The sequence below is a fragment of the Protomyctophum bolini genome (genome assembly GCF_963924005.1).
Source record: "Protomyctophum bolini genome assembly, chromosome: 15".
NCBI lineage: Eukaryota > Metazoa > Chordata > Actinopteri > Myctophiformes > Myctophidae > Protomyctophum > Protomyctophum bolini.
Window position 1 is genome coordinate 20,781,936 of NC_137876.1, and position 24,686 is coordinate 20,806,621.

At 42.4% G+C, this 24,686-nt stretch overlaps 2 protein-coding genes across 3 annotated transcripts; both read left to right on the forward strand.

The window, feature by feature from the left end:
* The first annotated feature begins 1,146 nt into the window (after positions 1-1,146).
* Positions 1,147-8,835, forward strand: LOC308329587 (KH domain-containing, RNA-binding, signal transduction-associated protein 1-like). Of its 2 annotated transcripts, XR_013965413.1 has the most exons (10): positions 1,147-1,494; positions 2,178-2,302; positions 2,766-2,882; positions 3,421-3,567; positions 3,699-4,097; positions 4,226-4,302; positions 4,436-4,503; positions 4,968-5,158; positions 6,896-6,963; positions 8,259-8,835. XR_013965413.1 is itself a non-coding variant. In XM_080783971.1 (8 exons), exons 1-8 carry the CDS (start codon positions 1,335-1,337, stop codon positions 5,081-5,083), a joined length of 1,209 nt encoding a protein of 402 aa, XP_080640097.1. In that variant the 5' UTR covers positions 1,147-1,334; the 3' UTR covers positions 5,084-5,961. The 2 variants fall into 2 exon arrangements, 1 of the variants encoding a protein (XP_080640097.1); XM_080783971.1 differs by lacking the exons at positions 6,896-6,963; positions 8,259-8,835 and having other exon boundaries at positions 4,968-5,961.
* Positions 8,836-10,756: 1,921 nt separating this feature from the next.
* On the forward strand, positions 10,757-21,528 carry tmem39b (transmembrane protein 39B). The gene is made up of 9 exons (XM_080783278.1): positions 10,757-10,925; positions 13,211-13,418; positions 15,159-15,378; positions 15,724-15,807; positions 16,431-16,585; positions 17,976-18,309; positions 19,212-19,399; positions 19,896-20,016; positions 21,149-21,528. The coding sequence occupies exons 2-9, from the start codon at positions 13,288-13,290 to the stop codon at positions 21,380-21,382; spliced, it is 1,467 nt and encodes a 488-aa protein (XP_080639404.1). The 5' UTR covers positions 10,757-10,925; positions 13,211-13,287; the 3' UTR covers positions 21,383-21,528.
* Positions 21,529-24,686: the final 3,158 nt, after the last annotated feature.

The window sequence follows — 24,686 nt, forward strand, 5'->3', positions numbered from 1 at the left end:
CCGTGTCCCCCCCCGTTGGGTTTCCTTTCCCATTCAAAGGTGTGTTTACAAGTTCACACTTGCAAAATGTATTGAGAGTTTGCTGGACATAGGGGTATCAAATGAAGTCGTTGACCAAATAGCCCGTCAAGATTAGCTATACCCTGCATTTTAAACACATGCATCCCTATTTTGAACACATTTTCTAAAACAAATTGTAATAAAAGATATTTGAGAATAATAAAATATGTACCAGCTCATATGTGACAGGTTGTGAGCTTGTAGATCGGCTATTTATTATTTGTTGATGGAGGTTAATTGCTCAACTCCCCTGATCTAAACAGTTGAATGAAATAAGAGAGAAAGTAACTATCTTGAGTGCCAAATGGACTTGCGTGCACGCATCTCATTCAGCATTTCATTTATGTGGCATTCTCTTCCTCTAAATGTGAAGTATTATAGGCCGCCGCCTAGACTATGAAATTACTGCATGTGTTTAGAAACCACAAGGCCTTTCACTTAGGCTACTAATAGTATACTTTAAGATGGCAGATTCTCTAGATATGTCCTATACAGTATTATCATCTGATTTATCTGGGCCCCAGTGTACAGTTTGTAAACTGTCTGGAACTTGATCTGTGCCATATATATTTATCATACACACAGCCGTACTGCCAAGGCGTGCCACATCCACATGACAAGTTATATATTAGTCAGGTCAGGTACAGTAGAAACAGAAAAAGCAATATGATATACTAATTAACCTTTTAGAAATAGTAACATCTTCGAGCTCGGCAAGTAATAATATACACACTAAATTTGTGTTGTGAGCAAGTATTGTGATTTCTTGGAAATATAAATACCCCCCCCCCCCCCAACACACACACACACACACACACACACAAACACACACACACACACACACACACACACACACACACACACACACACACACACACACACACACACACACACTACTAGAGTACCGTTGTATTTTTGAATGGGGGAATCTTCTTCCACCCCCCCACCCCCCACACACACACACACAAAAAAACCTCCTCTCGTGACGTCATTGTTTCCTTCTGAACGCCCGCCTCCTCCTAGGGGATCCAGCCAATCGGCGGCCGTCACTGCCTCGCTCTCACATTATCAAAGGCAAACTGCGCCATTCTTCTTTGTCCACGAAGCAGCAGCAGGCCGAGAACATTACACCCTGCGAGGAGAGGAGACGCTTTGTCTATCCGTAACCCGTTTGCCCAGTTCAGGCCGTTATCATTCCTACTTCGGGCCATTGAAGCATCGTAGCAACACCACCGCCACCCCAGGGCTGGAAAAACTTTTGTAGCTTAAAAGTAATGAATCAGATGAAGATTAAATCTGACTCCATGGCGCCTACTGAATCTGGTCCCGCGCAGAAAAAGACCAAAATGGACGACAAGTATCTGCCCGAGCTGCAGGCGGAGAAAGACAGCCTGGACTCCTCCTTCACGCACGCCATGAAACTCATCAATGCAGGTAAAATTGTGCTCTTAGATCGATATTGTTTGCTTACTAGCTCAACCGTTAGCATGTTGTTGGATAACAATAAGCGCGACGGACGGGATGCTGCCTAATATAACGTGAATGTAGGTCAAGGCCTAGTTTTGGCTCCGTGTGTGTCTGCACTGCAGGCCCGGTGGCTAGGATAACTGAGCATCTGAAAATCTACCCCCCTTTTGTTTTTATGTATTCTATTTTATTTATTTATTCAAAGTTGACAAATGTATGTGAAATCTTCAAGCATAAAAAAAACAAGCTGATTTTTTTTGTCCGATAACCACGTGTAGTCTACGTTAAATAACCGTACAGTGAATGAATGGGTCATTGTTTAGGCCCGTTGCACTAAAGCGTTCGGTTTGAAGGCGTTTTAAACAGTTTGCGACTATTGTTTAGAAACTAATTTGGCCTACAACAGTGAGTTTAGGCACTATCTAACCTACATTTGTATGATTAAACGATGCACAAAAAAAGCGTAATTATTTGTTGAGGCCTGCTATTGTAGGCCTGAAGTACAGTAGCCAAGTGCACCGTTATCCACTTCAGTGTCTATGCATCTTCTTAACGGATGATTAATTATATGAAGATGTTTGTTTAGTTTTGTCACTTCTATTATTCTGGCATCATGGTTCATATGTACTTGTATGCAAACCTTTGTGCAGAAATCGAGAGGATTCAGAAAGGAGACAAGAAAGACCTGTCTAATGAAACATACCTGGACCTGTTCACCACAAAGAACCTCAAACTCAAAGAGCGTGTCCTCATTCCCACCAAACAGTACCCAAGGGTAAGTGTTGTTAATGACAAGCAAATTTAGATTTTTAGTCTCCTGAAAATATTTTTTAGTGCTGGGTCTATTTTTATTCCACTAAATCTACTTTTGCGGACAAAATTGCATCTTGGGAGGCATTGAGGGCATCGCAATGGCAGATTTTACTAAACATGTTGGTATATTTAGTCATTGTTTTGTGACTAACACAAGCTGTGGGCATTTAGCAGATGCACACAAGTGCAAGCTATAACACATTTTTGCCATCGGGGTTAAATAAAGATGATAACACAGCTTTATTTAACCCTGGAGGTAAATTAAAGTGTTCCCCATGTATTGATTTTTTTTTAAATCAATGGTAACTCTTGACCTCTTGTATGTGTATTGATTTACCATGGCAGTACTAGCTACACTGATCACCACACTACAAATGTTTTCATCTTGTTCACTGTGTCTTAATCTTCAACATTCTGTTCTGTAGGTGAACTTTGTTGGTAAGATTCTGGGACCTCAAGGTAACACCATCAAGAGGCTCCAGGAAGACACCGGAGCCAAGATCTCCGTTCTGGGGAAAGGGTCCATGAGAGACAAGAATAAGGCAAGGGCAAAAGGCTTCAACTTTTATCAACTCGGCATGTCTCTGTATGTCATTAACCCATTCTGGGCGGGAACACCTTTTGGTGGTTTAAACATTGTTATAATTTAGCTATTGAAAAATAGCAGATCTACAAGCTCATAGCGCGCCACCGATTGGCGCGCTACGAGCTTGTAGGTCTGGTATTTTTGGAAAATCGTGAAAATGCGGCACAAATCTTTGAATATATACTGGTATATTATTCTTTCAGAAGATTATTATTTTTATATCGACGTCGGGCCTAAATGGGTTACGTTATTAAGACCTGGAACGTATCAGTGTCACCTTAGTTTTTCAGAAAACGTAGAAATTAGAAGACATGTTTTTTTTTGTAGAATCGGGTATTAATGGGTTTAACCACTTTTATTGTATATCAGCATACAATATAACAAAAAAATATATATATAAATATTTCCAAAATGCTCGCCACAATGGTGATGGCGCATGTGAGCTTGTACATCTGCTATAATGTGATCATAAACATTACTGTTGTGATCCTCAGGAGGAAGAGCTGAGGAAGGGAGGCGAGGCCAAGTATGCTCACCTGTCCATGGAGCTGCACGTGTTCATCGAGGTGATGGCGCCCATTCCAGATTGCTACCTGCGCATGGCTCGCGCCATGGAGGAGGTCAAACAGTTCCTGACCCCGGTATGTGTACAAAATGTACCTCTTTCTCCCTCAACACAACAAACGAGCACATGCAAGCAAAGAACCGTGGTTATTAAAAAAATACTGTTTATATATAACTTTAACTTCATGGCAATGTCTCATGCATGCAGGAGCCTGGTGAGCAGGAACATTACATGGACCCCCACTACCTGAACGGAGGACAGGACGGGGGCCGGGGACGAGGTGGTCACCCGGGCAGAGGGAGAGGAGGACCGCACAGCGCCGGCGGGCCCAGGGGTCGAGGGATGCCACGCGGCGGCCCTCACGGAGGTCTGCCGCTCGGCGGCGCCCCCAGGGGAGGAATGGGCCGGGGTGGCGCGCCCAGAGGGGCACCTTCCGGTCGAGGTGGCATGCCTTCCGCGCCCGCCAGAGGTGGCTCGGCTGCCCGCTCCAGGCCACCCGCACCAGGGGCACCAAGGATGCTCCCTCCCGCTGCCCTTTCCCACCAGCAACACCAGCATGCTCCACCACAAGCGTCGCAGCCAAAACAGGATTCCTATGAAGAATACGTAAGTTCTCCTTTTGCGTTACATGTCTGTTGATGATGACCATCAGTGGTCCTTCCTTGTCTCCTCTACCCCCCCCCCCCCCCCCCCCCCCCCCACACTGCATTGTTAAGTTTGTTTTGCTTCCCCAGCCTTCATATGAAGAATCCTATGCTGAGCCTGCCTACGAGAACTACGATAATTATTACAGTCAACAACCTGCACCTGCGTAAGTCCAAATGGGTTTGATCCCTTTTTATATTTTTGTCTCGGTCGGATGATGTGCCCAGTCCTTATTCGGTGACTGAGTGTTTGCTATTATGCAAGTCTTAATTTTGCTTCCCTTTCTGCTCTTTCTTCAGTGATACAGAATACTATGATTACGGACACGGGGGAGCAGAGGCCCAGGAGCCAACATATGAACCATACGGTAAGATGGCAACAACATCCTTTTTTAGTTTAGAGAAAACAAATTTGTCTCTCGATCTGTAGTTGGAGATTGATAATCAATTATTCGTGTGTGTGTGTGTATATATATATATATATATATAGTAGTTGATGGTATTGTCCTTGTCACAAAGATCTATCTATGCTATCGTTGGATAAGATGTTGTCCACAATTCCATGCTGTATTGATGTGGTACCATAGGAGAGATAGCGGCCAAACAATCAAAATAACAGTTATTTTACATTCTCTAATTTGTGTAGACTACTTGTAAATTAAGCAGTGCAGATGTTTTACAAGAATTTAACTTGAGAGAGATTTGGCTTCATTTTACGTTCTCAAGAGTTTAAGCTGGGGATGACCTGGAAGCCCCTCGGGGACCACTGGTGGTCCACAAAGCAGTGCTTTAAACCTATGTCGGTGGTTGTGTTTCTTTCTTGTTGTTGTAGCTCAAGACGATTGGGAGGGACAGTGGGCCAGTGGCGGTCAAGGAGGCAAAGCACCACCTGCTTCCAGGGGAGGGGCCAAGGGAGACTACAGACAACACCCATACGGAAGATACTGAATGAATGGCCCCTGGTAGAGAGAGTTGCCCCGCAAACTGTCTCCAATTTGTAACTTCACTTTTAAATTTTCAAAAGTAATTTCCCCCTCATTTGTTCCTTTTTTATGTTCCATTTTTATGTTTATTTTTTTATATAACTTGAACAAGACGTGTTTTTTGGATGTATAATTAGTGAGTGCCACTGAAGTTTGAGAGTGCAAGACGTTTCAATGCTCCGCTCGCTAAATGTTAATTTTCACTTGCGTATGAGTATGCCGTTTATGAGATACAGTGACGGGGGAACTTTTTTTTTAGTTTTAGTTTGTTTAATGATGGATATTTCACTTAGCTGTAATGTCGTTGTGGCGATTAAGTTTCTCACTTAGGCTGCATTTTAAATGTCTTAAATAACAGGACAAAATCTTTCAATGTAACTTTACCAACTAGTTTAGAATTAGTGGCAATTGCAGCCCCCTAGGCTGTTTACGTTTAAAAACAAAAACTCCCAGCAGAGGTACTATGTCGCCTTTTGGTTTATATTTTTCAAACCTAGACACCATGTAAAATCTCATTCAAATCTAACTGCATTGCAACCGTGGCGATGTTCCGCAGTGTATTCTCACTTAACGGTCCTTGCTAAATGATCTTTAGTGATCCACTATCTGTTGTGAAGCTTGAAAGATAATGAACGTTTCTTTCAATCTGTAAGAAAAACTGCAGCCGACTCAATATTATGTACATAACCTTAGTACAACTGTATGTGCTCTCTAAAGCCGTGCCGTCTCCAAAATGCATAATGCTTGTGTACTCTTGGCTAAATAGGATATTAAACATAGCCAAAAAATGTTTTGCTGCAGTGCGTTGTCAATAAAGCCTAGTTTCTTTTTAATCAATCTAAATCTGGTACTTTGCTTTGTTGTTTTAGAGAAATGCCTTTAGTTTTTGAACGTTGTCCTCATTTTAGCTTCTCAATACTGAAAAAGCCATTCAACTGTATGTATATATGACATCGTCATGATGTTAAAAAAAAGAAGAAAAAAAGTATGCTCTATTTTGACAATGAACATCCTCTTCGTCTCTGTATTCAAAACTTAGCTATACGTGAACTGTTATGTCACCCTCAAAATGAAGCTATCATATCTTGAGGTAATGTATTGCCAAATACTTTGACATCTGACTGATGATGTAGTGCTTGACCGTGTATTCTGTCATCAAGCTTTATTTAGCCAGACTATTCCATCTGCCCAAGAGTCAAATGTACCTTCAGCCATTTGAACTGAATTTCAACAGTATTTCAAATCAAGCTTTCAGGGATGACTTACTTTGATGAAAAGCTGGGCTGTTTTTTTTAAAAAGACAAAAATCGCAGTGGAGAGGATGCTAAAAGCCTAAAGATCGCCACAAGAAGGTAAAACTAACCCCAACACTTATTTATTAGATTTCTTTTGTTTTTCTGTGCAAAATGCCAAGTAATGCAAGTCATCAAAAACCGTAATAATAAAAAAAAAAATCACATGTACAAAATCTGCTATGAGTAGTATTCCCGAGCAAAATTAGTCATACAAAACAATCAGAAATGGTTGTGCAACTCTTGCTCAAAAAAACAACTATGGTCCACCCATTTCACTCACAAATACTTTATGACCAATTTCCAGATTGATAATTTGTTAAAGAAAAAACTGCAGAAATGTGCAATTCCGTTAAAACTTAAGTATTGGTGTACAAAAACTCCAGCTCGAGTTGCATGATACTTTCGTAGTGTTAACACTAAGCTTGCATGAGTGTTTGTTTGTCACTTGCATGTCGAGAGTCTGACTGATGTTTCTTTTATAGGTGGACAGTCAGTGCATTGTCTTAGCTGCAACTGAGGCAATAGCCATTGTCTTGCAGAATTACCTATGGTAAGTTTTACTTGCATTTCTGTCTGTAAAAGCTTAAACGTTTATGTACTTGACAAAAAAGATTTGGCAATCTGCTCTATTGTGATTTATTTTTGCATTGGCTATTCAAAAATGGCAGATATACAAACTAGCAGTGAGTCACTTTGTACAATGCTGTGCTTTTTTTTTTTTTTTTTTAAATCCTTGAAAGTGAGAACTACTGGCATTTGTAGCAGTGATGCAAATGGCCTTCATCCGTAGACTACATTGAGAAAGGACACAATTGCCATCCAGTGCCCTGTGATGCAATACTGTACTCTTAATGTCGTTGGAAGTAGGACTCATAAATTGTCCCTGGAACCCATCTAAAGACTACCCCTGTGTCTGGGGACCCGTTACACTAAGTGTCTCTGCATTGTGATGTTGCTGGCTTAGTGGCTTCCATTTGACAATGAATGGTGGATCATCTTTGCGTCGGCCCGTGTGAACGCTCCATTTCTGGGTTAGTGTGGACACGAGAGCAGACGTGAGGCTAACTCTGGTCCATAGCTCTAATGCATTCCATTTAGAGCTATGATACTCTCGACTTCCGGGGCTCGCATGAATGCAGTCCAGCCTCTCGTATTTACTCACCAAAACAAAGTACCGGGAATTAGAAAGCCTACTTTCCTTACTGGAAGTATAAACGGTACTTTCTCTGGGCAAGAGGAGTAACATGTTTTTTCTCCGGTGGAAACAAAATCCCCTTTTGGCAGTTTATACGTGTGGTGGGGCGCTCGGAGTGCTCCCACTAAGGAAAGTAGGCCTTCTAATGACACATCCCGCTTTTGTTTTGGTGAGTAGCAAAAATGTCCTTTTTATTTACGCTAAAGACGAGAGTCTGGTCTGCATTCATGCGAGCGGTCAAGAGTAAGAGTAACATGGCTCTAAATGCAACGCATTCAGATCAGAGGTAACGCGAGACATGGTGTGAGTCTGGTCCATATACAAACTGAATGGGCCACCAGTTTGACATTTTAAAAAATCTAAAAAAGCCTCAGTTTTTTTCCAAGGAATGTTACAAAGTCATACTGTTCACCTCACATCCGTGTGATCTTCCCCAAATAAAACTACTTAATTTAGGGAGCAGGAAAAGACAATTTAGTTAGTCATGGTGCAGAAACCAACAGTGATTTACACGGTGCAGGATTTCTCTTTGGCCTTGAGCTTTTTTTGTTTTAATAACGGCGCAAACTGACATGTTTATGGACAGGAATGTTCTATTGAGTGCTGCAATATTGGAATATGTCTCTTACCGGTTTCTCCTGTCTTCACAGGTGTCAACCCACTGGATGTTGGCCGTTGATGCCTTGCGGTTCCGTGCATTGTTTGCAATCCCTCAGTCAAAAGAGGCTTTGAAGCTTTACTGGGGAATGGCCAGCTCTGGAATATGTGTATATTAGCCCCAAAAGTCCAGCCCACAGGCCTGATATGAACAGCCCTCCGTTTTTCTTATGGCACCCTAATTACGATTTGTGATTCTTTGTCTGACTGTCCTGGATGTAATCATTTTAAGTCAAATCCACCTGCAGCCATTGCTTGAGAGATTGCAAAGGAAGTGCACTTTATTCTCAATCCCTTCCTGTCGCTTGGTTTGACTTGTCCAGAATGGCATGTTTTAGCCTTTATTGTCATTTACAAAGTCCATACAGACATCTGGCCTCTGCTTTAGAGCTATTTTTTTTTTTACTCTAATATTGACATCTCTGACCATCACCGATGAACCGATGGCTCCTTTTTTAATATGTGGGTGTATATACATTTTTTTCTAAGTGTTGAATGCTCGATGTACACTTTTGTATTACAAATTGTTTTATCTGTTTTATGACATTGTAAATAAAGTTTTTAAATGTATTTAATGACTCAATTTATCCATGTCTGACTCTTCACACTGACTGAAATTGTCCTTTGGTGACTTGGTTTGACCTGTTAATCTTTATAGTAGTGAAGATGTTTTGCAGCTTCCTCTTTAAATCTTTGAGCACAACAATGAGCAGATATTGTTTGACATAGTCAAGAAGTTGTAGTAAAATGTGTGTACCTCATTCTAATTTGTCCTAAATTAATTTGTGTGTGAAACGGTGACTGTCAGGATATCTGAAAATGTTCTGCTCTGCCTGTAATGTGGAGAGCAGTTTAGCTACAGACTAAATTAATGTTTACCATTGTGTTACGTTTGAGGGCAAAGGAGAGACTAACCACAAATGGTCAATGTAGCAGGGAGTTATTCGGGTATTTAGTTTTGCTACATTTGCTGTCATCCAGCCAGTCTGGTTTCTGAGTGAGTGATGGCGGGGAAACTACAAACTCGTCTGGAAGAATTTCAACCAGTATCTCAACCTGGTGATAGCTCGATAGTGACACCTGGTGGTTGATTATCAGGAGTCAGGACCAACTGTACAAGACTTGATATTTCTAGTAAAATGAGTAGGCCAAGATTGATTGGAAGATGCACCATTTGAATCAGAATTGGATTTTCACTAGGCTAATGTTGCAGATGGTGGCACATGTATGAAATGTTTGGCCTCGCATTCTGCCAAGCTGAGATGCATAAGAAATGAATGCCAATGTAGCAATTAAGTTAGCAACGGCATCAGCTGTCTGGAAAAACAACATAGGCCTATACGTAAATCTAAAACATCAAATGTATAAATTTATTTTTCTGATGACCACGAACTAACACCTAACAAAAACACCACAATTAATGCGTCAATGAATGCATGCATGCTCCTATACAGGACGCCAAAGCAAAATCAATAACTAATTTTGTCAGTATTGTGTTTAACCTCATTACAGTAGGTTAATCCCTAACCCTTTCAAGACAGATCAACAATGGAGACAATTAAGCCGCTGTGGTTTTTGTGTTATCTCTAACAATCATTGTATTTGCAAATGGTAAAATGAATGCCCTGTATAACAAATGAACCGATACTCGGGGTCACAACAACATTGTCTTTCAATTGTAATAGGTTAGTGTCAGTTAATAATGCCAATAAAACATTTAATTTAAATTTGAGATGGGCTTACTGTTCAGAGACACAATAAAGCCAGTCCACTCTGCACGTGTCAGTGGTCACAATCACATACAATTTGTATGGGTTGCGATACCTCTAACTAACACACACGCACAAACATATATATCCCAAAAGAAAAAAGTTTAAACAAATGAATTACAACTTTTTAATTACAACTCAATAAAAAAGCTTGACATGAAATAGTTTGATGACAAACTGGTGTAAATCAGTGGTTCCCAAACTTTTTCACGTCAAGGACCCCCAAATTGATAGTAATTGGCCCCCGGACCCCCATTTGAAAAGATATGCCAGGGACCCCTATAAAAGAACATTTTAAACCATTTTAATTTCAACAACCCTCAGTTTGATAGGCTGCGGACTCCGCAGCCTATCAAACTGAGGGTTGAAATGCCTTTAAATGCCTTTAAATGGGGGGAGTGGACCCCCATTTAAAGGCATTTCTATCTCTGAGAATTTGTATCATTAAATCAATGTTAATTTAACTCTGAGAGTGTACAAATGGAACCAAACACTCTCTGAGTCACAGACCCATAAGGGTCCATTTGGTTCCTAATTATCATTTAGCTGGGGACGCCTGGAACTCTCAAGAACCCCTAGGGGTCCCCGGACCCGACATTGGGAACCACTGGTGTAATGTCCCTTTAAAACTCTCTCCTCCTCCTCCTCCTCCCACAAGTGTCAGTGTCACTTCAGCGCCCCCTATCGTCCGATAGGCAGCAGTGAACTAGCTAGTACTTTCACACAGTCACACACATCAACAATGAGCAGCACCTTCGCTCATCATAATAATGACCAATCTAGTGTTATTCCAGCCAACAAGCAGAGCGCTCACCGTGTTTAACTCAGCGTCGTTCACCACGAGACTACAGCTAATATAATAACGAGCCGTTCTTATCGTTTATAGCGTCGGTAAGTGCAACATTTCCTTGTGTTTGTGACCATATATTATCCCAGTTGGATTGGCTGTTAGCCACACAGCTAACGTTAGTACTAGGCCTCAGCGTCTTTTGTATTTATTATCGAGCCATGCCTTTTTTTTGCTGCCTCCCCTCCTCCTGTGATGATCACGTTGTGTTTCACTCGCATGCACGGCACGCACACACGACTCTAAATAATGTGCACCGTGCACGCCTCTCACGAACAAACGGAGGGTAATGATATTATATTATATTATTTGATTTGTCGAGAGAGAGAGAGAGAGAAGCAAATGATGCAGCGTTTTGTTGAAGAAGCTAAAGAAACTAATGTCAGTCACACAGCTTCCGCAAAATGTGATGCAGCAATAAGATTAGAAGTGCAGAACTTGTTAAGGCAGGGCCCGGGTGTTCTTTTCTTTTTAGAAAGAAACGACCACGTTGTAGTTTCCCCCACTCATCAGAACAATATGTCCCTGTTTTAACCTGCCACAGATTATGCATTGTTGCAATTCTGTCTTTGGTGCAAAGAGGATGCATCTTTTGTTTTTGTTGTCGTGCAACGCGTGTGTGTCCAGTCCACATGATTTTGCTCTCCTCCTGGATATTGCTAAATAGCTGAACGTTAGCCAACTGACGCCCATTCTTATACACAACGTCAATGTAATGTAATTATTTCCCCACACCCACCCTAGTAGATTCACACAAATCAGAGGCGTTTACTACTGACCCAAGTAAGTTTAGGGGATTGCCTTAATTGGTGCATTGCTCTCAGCTTTATTGGCAGGAGAAACCATACGTTTACACATTGCCAAAGCAAGTGTCAACTCAAAATATAATAAAAACACGTTGAAAATGGGGAAAGTATGTATACACGTTCAGCATCGAGTAAACAGCTACGGTATATCACATTGCATTGGTATATAGATGTTCACATAAACAGCATATATAGTACTACATGTATACAGCAGCACATGAGAACAATATAGTCATGTATAAAAAGTAGAATATAACATTTAAAATAGGAAACAGGATGTTTCAGTTTTGGACGTATATTAACTTAATGTAGGCGTTTACTTTTACTGTGTCACTGCCAGCATGGACAGCTCTTGTACAGTTACAGTAATGTCATCATGGATTGTTCAAATTGTTAAAAGTAACACTAAGACTAAGTTGCTAAAAATACGTTTACCGGTAGTCTTACTAGAATTACAAAAAATACTAGGTTAGGTTTCTGGTTTAGGTTTATTCTAAGTGGGGAACAAATAACCTGGGGATACATAGGGATGACCCCTCATACTCTGCCACAGAAACACAGACATGAAACCCAATCATGTACTACCAATGTTTACTACCTTCAGCTGCATTTTCCTGCTAGGGAAAGGAAAGGGTCCATTGCACAGACCAGTTCGAAATATATCAATCAATATTGCACTGGTATTGTAATTGTACACGTAGATACTAAAGAAAATCACGCATCATCGTACCAAAACACGGAAGACAGTTGACTGGCCTCAAATAGCCTACCCGCTGTTATTATATTATTATTATATTGTCATTGACCATATAATATCATTGGTCCTGGTGATGCACGGTTATAGATTCACGGTCGGGAAAAACAAGTACCAGTGGTTGGGGAACCTCTGGTCTACTACACTGCAGCATGAGAGGACGGGGCTTGCGCTTGAAAATGTCTATAATCGAATCGTCAACCTTCAGTTGAAAGAAGACGGGGGCAAAGCGGTTTTGTTTTCCCCCAATCCGGTCAGTCTTATCAGGCCAGGGCAGGCAAGAGCTCACTTGCCTCTATACGGTGGCAGGCTAACGTTTCTGCCCCCAAGTCTCCTTGGAGCCCACTTTTGAGAACCAGAACCACGGCCATATAGTGAGTGTGATGATCAAGGTTCAAATCTGACCCGTCTTGCTTGTCTCTCCTCTCTCCGTTTCCTTGGTTTCTTGTCTTATGTACAGTACACTGACCCATCTAAAAATGGTAAACAAATCGTGTGTGTGGGTGCGCACTCTCAGTCTCACCTTTTGGTGTTAGCATTATGCTATGCTTTAGCTATTGAAAAATCGCAGATCTACAAGCTCATAGCGCGCCACCGAGTGGCGCGCTACGAGCTTGTAGGTCTGCTATTTTTGAAAAATCGAAGAACGACTGACACAGAAAACATAGCTTTTTCAGGAAACTGTCAGGATGTAGAAGACATTTATAGAATCTGATCTCGGGTCAGAATGGGCTAATAAATGACGTATGTATGTGCTCTGCCCTCTCAGTCGTAAACAGCCGATATATCAAAAGGAGGGAGAACCCGAAACCAGACGGGAGACATTGAGTGGCGGACGTGTCTGCGATGGCCGGAGGTCGGAGAGGAGCGAACCGAACCACATACTGCCGCTCCCCGCTGAGCAGTGAGCCCGGCTCGGTGAGCAACGGCAACCACGCCACCAGCTCCCCCGTCACTGGCGTGCGGTCCCGCACGAGGTGAGGGCCAGGTGTCCGTAATGTATATTGATTGAGTGACTTATTGAATACTTTATTAGACAGGAGAAATGTAAACGGCACGGAGGTACAGTAAGACATTTACGCTAAAAGGATAACAAAAATCAACACAGAACGCATTAATACATGTCAACAATTACGAGCAACTAAATGTACAAAGGAAAGAACGGGCAGCAGTGAATAACGCACCTCCTCCTATTGGAATGCTGTGTCATCGCACTGTGTGGACGTGTGGCTGGAAAGAGGCTTTGCCACTTGGGGAGGGACGGTAGATTTTTGCACTGCATTCACTCGCCTGTGTCATTGCCCTCGGCTGTGTGCGGTGCACTTTTTGAATTCAAATGATTACGTTCTATTGCTTACGTTGTAGTGTAGTAGTACAGCCTGGAGCATATTGTGCTCAAGACTGAAGCAATACAACAGAATCATTTTGAATGAACATATATGTTTGTGCCAAATGTATGTATTCCTTCGTCTTTACATGTCTTGAGATTTCTGCTTTACTTGCATTTGAAAGGCTAGTTTTTCAAGTGGAAGGTAGAACATATAACTAGGTTGCCACGGTGTACTTTCTGGTTCAATATTAATCATACGTTGAAAAAGGTTGAGCCTGCACACCAAGCATGTCAAAGGCACCTTTAGTTTTCTAAAAAGTTGTCAACGTTTCGACCGAGTCTTAAATATATCAACCGTAACCTTCATGTATTTTGATGGTTTATTTCGCTCAAAATTACAAAGTGATGTCACAACTGTACCACACTGTTGGCAAGTTGATAGTTAAAGTACTGTGTATGAAATAGACTGGGCAATAATATACATCCCTGTGGATATTAATCCATACAATTATACTTAACCACTTTCAACCAGGCGTACCTATTTCGGGCACGTCATTATAGGCGCAATAATGGCTATTTTTGAGGGGCGCTAGCCCCTCCTATGCCCAGCTTTCCGTGTTTGTGTAAACGCAAACATTGAAGATCAAAGTGAAGACGGAAAAGTGAGGATTCAAGTTGTGATTTGGCCAGAATGAGATGATGTATGATGATAAGAGCGCCCCTCACTTCACACAGGTGTGATTTTTGAAATGGTCCTTACTCCTTACGTGTTTTAAACACTTGTCATAATGACCCTTTTGCCACACTTCCAACTGTTTCACTGTTATCACTGCCCGGTCCATGATATCTTTATGGTAGCTCACGCCGTAGTGCTGCACAAATGAATGACTCGAAAAAAGACGGAGATCCACATTCAGACACCTATGCGATCTAATCTCTAAATTTGAGAAAGAATCGTGCAGCACTAGTTAGCCGTCCAATTAATTTTAGTTACTGAGATAACAGTCAGGTAAAAAAGCCTTTATTTAAGCGGCATGGCGAAGAGCATTAAAACAAACAACCTACGCATTTCGGCTGCAACAGCCTTCGCCAGGGTCCCATGTCTTATGTTTTTGCTACAAGAGAGAGACTTTAAGAGAGGTTTAAGTCAAGCACTTTGATGTTGTCTGTTTAAAGCCACAGTAGTTGGCTCCAGCTGCCACATTTTTAAATGTAGTAATGTTCAACAACTACAGACTAAAAGACAATACATATAGGGGAAAACGTGTGTGAGAATCGTGATCTCAATTCTTGTGGAGGGGGAGATCGAGATTCACATCTGAGCCGAAGAAATCGTGCAGCACTGGGCGGGCCCCTCACACGCTTGTTGTCGCTTTGCACTTTGCAGGAACGGCTCTGGAACGGGCATCTCCAGCCCCCCGCTGGCCACCCAGACCGTGGTGCCTCTCAAGCACTGCAAGATCCCCGAGCTGTCCGTGGACCGCAACGTGCTCTTCGAGCTGCACCTGTTCTTCTGCCACCTCATAGCGCTGTTCGTGCACTACGTCAACATCTACAAGACAGTGTGGTGGTATCCGCCCTCGCACCCCCCCTCGCACACATCTCTGGTAAGCAGCACCGAGGCAGGTCGCCGTCATGGCTCCATGGCATGAACTCACCGACCGACCGAGGCCCTTATCTCTTCTTATCATACTTGTTTATGTCGACCCTTGTTAAGTTACTGTACTGTATGTAGCGTTTTTTTTTTTGTCTGGTAGGTTTTTCTGTCAATGATTGCTGTTGTGATTGATCACATTGTGTCTGTTTAAATGTCTTTTGGGAGGTCTCTGTGCACGTTTTCTTTGTCTTGTTTTTTTTTAGTTGACGGAACAATTGGAAGAAGATGCGGTCATTTGCACTATTGCTCGATTGTATTGTATCTATTGACTGAAGGGTTTCGTGTTATCTTCCAGAACTTTCACCTCATCGACTATAATATGCTGATCTTTACCGTCATCATATTGGCACGGAGGTTGATTGCAGCAGTTGTTAAAGAGGTAGGAACACCTTTACTTTAAAAAATATATATTTCCATTATCGTCAGCGTTTCTCCTATGTTAATTTGGTCCCCATTGTGTGCAAATGATAATGCAGTTGCCTGTGCAATTTTTCCATCATGACATAATTTCCACCATTTGTCATCATGATACATCTGGACCTAATAAGAGCCAGTTTGATTCGGCTGCAGGTAATGGAGCTGACTCTATAAATAGGCCTTGGAACAAGCCATTTCATAGCCCAAAATACCCTCCCACCCCACCACCGCTACCAAAACTATCTGAAGGAAATGGCCTATAGGTGCTCTGCTTTTTAAACATTTCACCCATGTGCTTAGCTATCCGTCTTTGTTTCTCTGTTTTTGAGTTGTGCAACCAACCACTCCTATAGATAGCATTAGCTATGTGTGTGGCTGTGTCCATCCCTGGCTGTGTCCGAGACGGCTATGTGTGTGGCTGTCCGAGCGCAAAAATAGTGTTGTAGTGTTTGTTCACCACCAAGTGTCAATGTTGTACAGCCTAACACACAGACACACACACACAGGCCAGGGATGTGGGCTTGTACAGTAGTACAGCACCACTCACTTAAGACAAGTCTGATTTCTTTTCTTCCTCCCCTCCAGGCGTCTCAGAGTGGGAAGCTATCGTTCCCTCACTCCATCTTTTTAGTAATGGCACGCTTTGCCGTGCTGACGCTGACCGGTTGGAGTCTGTGTCGCTCTCTCATCTACCTGTTCAGGACATACTCTGTGCTGAGCCTCCTCTTCCTCTGTTACCCGTAAGTATAACGAGCACGACACCATGATGCCGCTCACACGGGCTCAGGCGAGTGCTGGACGGCAAACTGCAATGGGCACGGCAGACCGCCGGACAGAATAACGGCATTATCGGCAGACTCTGCCGCTGTCGTCGCCGATTCTGTTCCGGCAGACGGCATTTCCGTTCAAAGTTATATCTATATATATCTATGCTTGCCGGAGTCCATGTGAATGCAGCATAACGGCTCTGATGCCTGTAGGGTTGCTCAATTAATCACATTTTAGTTTTACTTACAATTTGGGCTTACAATTATTATGGAAACGAGCGAATCGAGATAGGTTATATAAAACATTGTGCCACATTCACTTTAACTATAATACTCAGGTTTTATCTTGTGTTTATAAATCAGTGTGTGCTTGTGTAGTCAATCGGGTCTTGCTTCTACAATGTTCAAATACTACAGTGAGTCTGAAAGTACGCCTCTTCGAAGTTACAAACGGAAGCAGTTTCTTTTCTGTTCATGTAAATGTTCTAAAATATATTTCTGAACTGGCTTATTAAAGATTGTCTGAGAATCGCATAAGTATTCTAAACGCAGCAGTGCACCTTCGCCCCTCCATAAAAGCCCAAACGCACTCCGTCAGGCTGTGGCATGTTTACTTCAGCTCCAGCCAAGATGACGCAAAGCGAGCCTTTTGGTCAACATGAAAGGTCAAACCGATTCAGCTGTTTGGAAACACTGCTTCCAGAGAGTCCAACAAATAAACACTGTGGAAGGTTCATTACAGCCCTGTGTGCACCACCAGGAAACGCAACACATTTTGAACCACCTGAAAGAAAAGATCCAAGAAACTCCACTTTAAAAAAATCAATTGTAATTATGATTGGTGCCATAATCATCCAATTGTACAAACATTCACCCATGGTGAACGTTTATTTATTATGCACTCACAATGCACTCACTTTATGCGCCTCTCCTCTCTCTATCCTTTTTAACTGCAATGATGAGGCTGCACAACCAAGTTTTTTTTAACCCACCTTACTTGTAATGTGTTGTGACAATAAAGATTGATTCTGATTCTCTGATTTCTATATTAGGTGGAGCTCATTTTTTTCCCCAAAGAGCAACACTGCTAAGTTACGAGAACAATGGCTACAAATTGGCCATTTTCATACCATGGTCATTTTGCGCTTACTTCGCACTCGAGGACGGGGTTCCCTACCCCGAGTGTGATGTAAAAGGCAACAATGGCTGCCGCGTGACTATGGTAAATCGCTGGTAATCGGAAACCGTCGCTGTCTCTTCTGAAGTTCAGCTTGCTCATTTGAACCTGGATGTACAGACACACACACACACAGTCCAGTTCAGAAAACCCCAATGTCTCTCGTGCGATGTCGTCCCCCTACAGATTTGGAATGTACATTCCCTTTTTTCGCCTGAGCTGCGACTTCCGGCGCGCGGGCCCGCTCTCGCCCATCGCCAGCATCGGCTCCAAGGAGATGGGAGGCGTGGGCCGCGGCCGCGACTACCTGACGGTGCTCAAGGAGACGTGGAAGCAGCACACCAGCCAGCTGTACGGCGTCCAGGCCATGCCCACGCACGCCTGCTGCCTCTCGCCCGACCTCATCCGCAAGGAGGTGGAGTACCTGAAGATGGACTTCAACTGGAGGATGAAGGAGGTGCTGGTCAGCTCCATGCTCAGTGCTTACTACGTGGCCTTTGTACCCGTCTGGTTTGTCAAGGTGAGAAGCTTTTTTTCTTTTCCACAATTCAGTTGTTTAGGATCATACATGGGCAACTCACGGCCCGGTCACTTAATGCCTGGTATTCAAATGTTTTCTTTTTGGGTAAGAAAAGTGACACACATACTCCATTGGTACTGAAGCCAAAACTGTAAACGATAAAAAGGAAAGCAGGGGCTCGCAACTCACTTTAAGATCCTCCAAACCAAATTTAATTGATACAAAAGTATCAAGTATCATACTTCGAAACGTATTTTCTGCCTGCCTTAAATAAAGTTTGGAGCATCTTAAAGTGAGTTGCGAGCCCCTGCTTTCCTTTTTTTGTCTTTATTTTGGGTTAGGGTTAGAGGTTTGAGTTCATAAAGTTAATAAAAGTATAACTAAATGCATTTGAAATTTAATAAAACATTTACTTTTCAGTATTCAAATTCCAAAATAGCATATCTAACAAGCTCAAAACACGTTGCAGTGTGGTGACACACGTTTTGAGCTTGTAGATCTGTATTGTATATGTAACTGTAGTTCGTTTGGTTTTTTCACTTTGATAAATCACTATAAAGTAGGCCAATACATTTAATTATAACACACTACATCATTTCAGTTATTATTTTTTCCATAGTTGGGATAATATGAAAATTGGGGCAGTCCCGCAGACAGTACATGAGGCATGCAGCAATAAAAGCATTGTAAGTGACGACAGTGTGCGGGACTGGAAGACCAGTTCTTTGCTCCTCCGCACCTGTCCTTATTCTTGTGCATAAGTAGTCAACCGACAGGAATGCCTTACTACACCAGGCTTATAAAACGGATATTCTTTGGACCACAGTATCTTTTATCGGCCTTTTATTATCGTTTCGCTGCTTCTGAAACCCTCACTATCGGTTTGTCCCCCCCTCCTGCAGAGCACACAGTACGTGGATAAACGCTGGTCCTGTGAGCTCTTCATCCTGGTGTCGGTCAGCACCTCCATCATCCTGATGAGACACCTGCTCCCGCCGCGCTACTGTGACCTGCTGCACAAGGCTGCAGCACACCTGGGCTGCTGGCAGAAAGTGGACCCATCACTCTGCTCCAATGTCCTGCAGCACATGTACGTTGTACGGGACCGCTAGGGGGTCCTCGGAGTCAATACAGGGGGTCCGGGACCGCTAGGGGGGAGGGGGTCCTCAGAGTTACACAGGGAGGCCGCCAAATATAATTGTGTGATAGGATTTTCACACGGTGAGGGGGAGTCTCTTGATTTACAAGCTCTCTCTCTCTGCCTCAGGGGAAATTACTTGCCTTGCAGAAACAGCTGACTGGACTAAGAACTGTAATTGCTTCAACACTTAAGCTCCGTTTTATACCGTGTCGTACAACTGCGTAGCACAGGGAAAATGGCTGATTTGACAAGCGAACATTTTAAACTGAAATTTTTGCTTCTGGCGGTCCCTGGAACAAAATATTGGGGGCCAAATACATATAATTTTGGGGGTCCTTGACATGAAAAGCATTTTTAGAATCGGCCTAAAGTTACGCGGTTGAACATCTTTTATTTGTGCCAAAGTGACTACAAATGGCATTCTCTTTCTCTCCCCCCCACACAGCTGGACAGAAGAATACATGTGGCCCCAGGGTGTCCTGGTCAAACATAATAAGAATGTCTACAAAGCTATGGGCCACTACAACGTGGCAGTGCCCTCAGACGTGTCCCACTATCGCTTCTATGTGAGTATGGCCAGCTGAGCGCACGCCCAGTGTCCATTTGGGCTGGCCACAATAAATCACTCCAAAGGCCCACTGTGAACATGGCATTCAATTGTAATCCCATTGCAGGGAAGCAAGCCTCGTTTTAACCCATTTTGGGCGGGAACCCCTTTTGGTGTTTCAAAGGATTATGTTATACTTTAGCTATTGGAAAAATAGCACATCTACAAGCTCATAGCGCGCCACTCGGTGGCGCGCTACGAGCTTGTAGGTCTGCTATTTTTGAAAAATAGTGAAAATTTGCCTCAAATCTTTGAATATATATTCTTTCTTTTTCAGTTTTTAAATCAAATCCTTGCTTCTGGGGAGGTCCCTGGAACAACATATTTTCAGATGGGGGTTGGCGGCATATTACATATCATTTTTGGGGTCCTTGACATGAAATATTGAGAACCACTGATATAGAAACATGGGGTTTTTCAGAAAAAAATCACTATATAGTATGTCAACAATGAAACGGTTAATGGTAGTTGTCAACAGGCATCTGTCATGGTTCTGTAGTGTACATCACTGTAGAAAATAGCCGATCTATAGGTTTGCACAACGCGTCTCATGATTTCTTTGCAATAGCATAGTGCCACTAGAATTCAAGGTGGTTAAAGGACCACTTCACCACTTTTCAACCCATCTTCATATATATTCACTAATAATCATGACGTTTTTTGTGTCTTATGGGAGGGCTGTGGGCATTTCAGAAACCGTCTTCCAATGACATCATCGATGGGGAATACAAGCTAATAGAAACTGCAGGCTTTCTAGTCCTGAAAAGTTGCAATGCGAAAATGGACGCCATCGTTCTCACGATAATGAAAATCTAAACATTTTTGTAAAAAAATGTTGTTTAAAAAGAATCTGCCTAATGATGTCACTGAAAGACGGTTTCTAAACTTCCCACAGCCCTCCTATGAGACACAGACTGAGTAGAAAATAATTGTGCCATTTTATCATGGTTATTAGTGAGGACCTATTATATGAAGACCGGTTGAAAAGTGGTGAAGTGTTCCTTTAAAGGTGGAGGAAGTTATAATTGTTGACTGAGGACTTTCATTTTTGACGGTGAATCTCTCTCTCTTTCTCATTTCCCAACCTTCAGTTCTTCTTCAACAAGCCTTTACGAATACTGAACATCCTCATCATTCTGGAGGGGGCCATGATATTCTACCAGCTCTACTCGTTGATATGCTCCGAAAAGTGGCATCAGACGATATCGCTGGCGTTGATCCTCTTCAGCAACTACTATGCTTTCTTCAAGCTCTTAAGAGACAGAATAGTCCTAGGGAAGGCTTATTCGTATACAAACAGCTCAACTGACCAGAAGGTCAGTTAAAGTCCCTAAGTTATTGTCGGCCAAAATTCACCATGGAACAAGAAAACGTGCATGAGAGCTTTGTATTTTTTCTACAACTGCATTTTTGTCTCACCGTTGTTTTTTTTTGGTTCTGATCTGCCATAATAAAGAAACATATTTTTGTATTACTTTAAATGTTTGCGTCTCTTGTACAGTATGTTACATACCGTACGTAGCTCTTTTAAACATCCAAGGACAGTCTGTCCTGACCACAAATAGGCCTTTTCTTTGACCCAGTGGCAGTGAGTAGACCAGCAGGAGAGCGAGAAGGAGAAGGCAGCGGGCCTCCTCGGGCTGCGTTCAAACCCAGGCTGCTTGCAGGAAGGACTGAGCCTTGATGTCGCCGCCGGGTGGATACTGTCCATGTCCAAAACCGTTATTGTTCAGGAAACGGAAAAAAGAGCCTGTGTTCAGAATGCATCCGACCAATGTAGACAAGCCCACAGACGGACTTAAAAAGCCTGTCTTGTCTGGTGATCTAAAATAGATGATCTACAAGCTTACAACACGTTGCATCGTGGCGGCAAAAGTAGGTCATTACATTTACGAAAATCTGGAGCTAGGTTTCTGCCCCGACATCAACAATGTGAATATGATACATGCGGTCTACCAGGTGAGCTATCAAGGTACGTTCCTGTCTCATCAATTTGTTATTTCCAAACTGCATATGTCATCACTAATGGTCTTATTGTTGAGTCTCTCATGTACATTGTTGTGTCATGACATTGGTGAATGTCATCTATACTATCCTCATGAGATGGTAAGACTGCTTTCATGCGATCACTGATGTGGTCAATATCATAAATTACTTTAAGACACGTCAAAACACGCAGAGGGAACTAATAATCTGGCTCTAAATGCGTCAACTGAAAATAAATAAACTGATCAATGATGTCTATAACATATCCAAGCAATAGATCGTTGACATCTTTATTTTGTGTTGACAAATGTTGGGAACATCAATATTCTATTTGAGGTTTGACACTAATTGATTTTCCATGAACAATAGGGCATTCTAATGACATCCGCAAGCTTTGGTCACATGTAAATCAGTCTCGGAGCAGACGTGAGAACGGGCGGACCGCCCGCAAAATTCACAAGACAGAAAAAGACGAATGAATCAAACTACTAAAAATCAATCAATTCAAGGCTTCATGAGGTGTGCAACTAATTGATGGGAAATGAGTCATTTTTGGGGTGAACTCCTTTCAGGAACAATCATTTTTAAATGTTATGATAAAAAAAAGAAAGAAAAACTAAGTAAATGTAGGGGGGAAAAAAGGATACTAATAATAAAACTTCGACCACTGAGGTAGGCTAGAACCCACAGCGTCCTGCTGCTATTGCACTTGTTCTCCATGGTGTCTGCCTTCTCTGACAGGCCACTGAATAAACAATCACACTAATGCCTTGTTGCCTCCGCCCAGACTCCATGTCTGCCAAACGAAGTCGCATCGATACTGCGACCAGGCCAACACTGGTCCATACTGGGACTAGTACTGGCCCTTTAACAATACTGGGGCTCAGGGTTGCCATGTGTGCTTATTATAAGCCACAAGAGCAGAAACGCATATTGGTAGTTGCAGGTTTGCTTTTTGGGGTGCTTAGTTTTCTTTTGTTTGTGATTAGTAGTTTATTGGAATATTTGACGCTTTTATTTTTTTACCAGCTGCAAGCTGGTCAATAAGAGCTTGTCAAAGTTCCGACTGGTAGATACACACTGGAGATCGACAGGAGATCATTTTCTGCTGAGCCTGCACGAGTGGTGTGCGCATGCGTGAAATTGGAACGATATCATACAGAGAAGAAATTGGAACGATACAGGGAAGAAATTGGAACGATACAGAGAAGAAATTGGAACGATACAGAGAACCAATAGACGGGAGTTGCACCACTCAGTTCACACTGGTGATAACGTCAGCAGCAGACGAATGCAGCTGGTAATTAATTGATTTAATCAATTTGGGCTTTTTATTTTTTTAAGTGACCACTATGCCAAATGCTGCAGGTAAAAGGCGTTTGCGATACAATAGCAGATTAGGTCGGTGTCCCTAAACCACCCTGTTCTGAAGTTTATTGAAACGCATCCTGGCTTGTTTCCCATTCCAGACTAGAAAATAAATGCTACACAACTGGTTGTACTTGTGGAAATACTTCATCGGCTACAGGCAGTGATGGCAAAATGTAATTGACTTGGAACTACATTCATTCACAAGGAAAGAAAGACAAAGGGGTGCCCATCTGCTTTGTCGAGTTTGAATATCTCAACTAGGGATTCTACATGAACCTTTATGATATCTGACAGGTTAGATGGAAACACCCCATTTAATTGAACGTGGGCCCCCATCAGATTTTTTTTTTAGTGTGGTGTTGGTGTTCAAATGTTTCAAAACAATATTGCAAATATTTCACCTGCTATTTTCAAATCACTATTGTATAGTGCATATATGGGCAACTGGCGGGTAGTGGCGGCCCACGGGCCCAGGGGCCATATTACCAAGACCTTCACTTAATGCAGCCCGCAGGTTATTGGAATACTGTTATGTTATTGATTTCAGCTGTTAGAATTCCAAACATGCAAACATAACCCGCTTTAATTAGGCTACTTCAGTCTATATTAGTTGCTCAATGACTAGTATTTGTATTGTCTTTTTTTATGTCCATTGTATTTGTATTTAAGTTCATAAAGTTAACAAGTGTTATGATTCTGGTATGCGAGACAGTAAGGCTAGCCTTGTTGTACATCGTGAGGTCAACCTTGCACATCATCATGCCACGTTCCTACAAAAAAACACTCCTTTGGCTAAAACGGCCATAGCTGTCATCACAGGCATGGCCTGTTTTAAGCCCAATGAGTGTTTTCTTTGCAAAACTAATGCTTGGAATGGATTCAGCATCATAAAAAACCCCTAATTTGACACGTCACATGCTACATAAAGCATGATGAAATTTTGCCTTCTATAGGTTGTTAATGGTATGGTCACATATACTCAACATTCACAATGGGGCTCTATGGGCTGGCTACTAGACTATTAAGCTTTTCTGAAGTTCGGACACGCTTAGCTTACCCCAGGGTTCCTGAGTGCTTATTCCACTCTCCATGGGAGACGGATGTACACGCGCCGTGCAGCGCTCCGCTTGAGTGTTGGTGAGATGTTTCAAAGATGCATAAAGCGTTTGTTTTTTTTAAGTTTTGGCTGCACTGAAATTCTCCCTTCCTCACTTCCCATGTCCCGAAAGGGGCTAGCAGCCACCTAACAGGATGCCTCACATATCTAGAAAG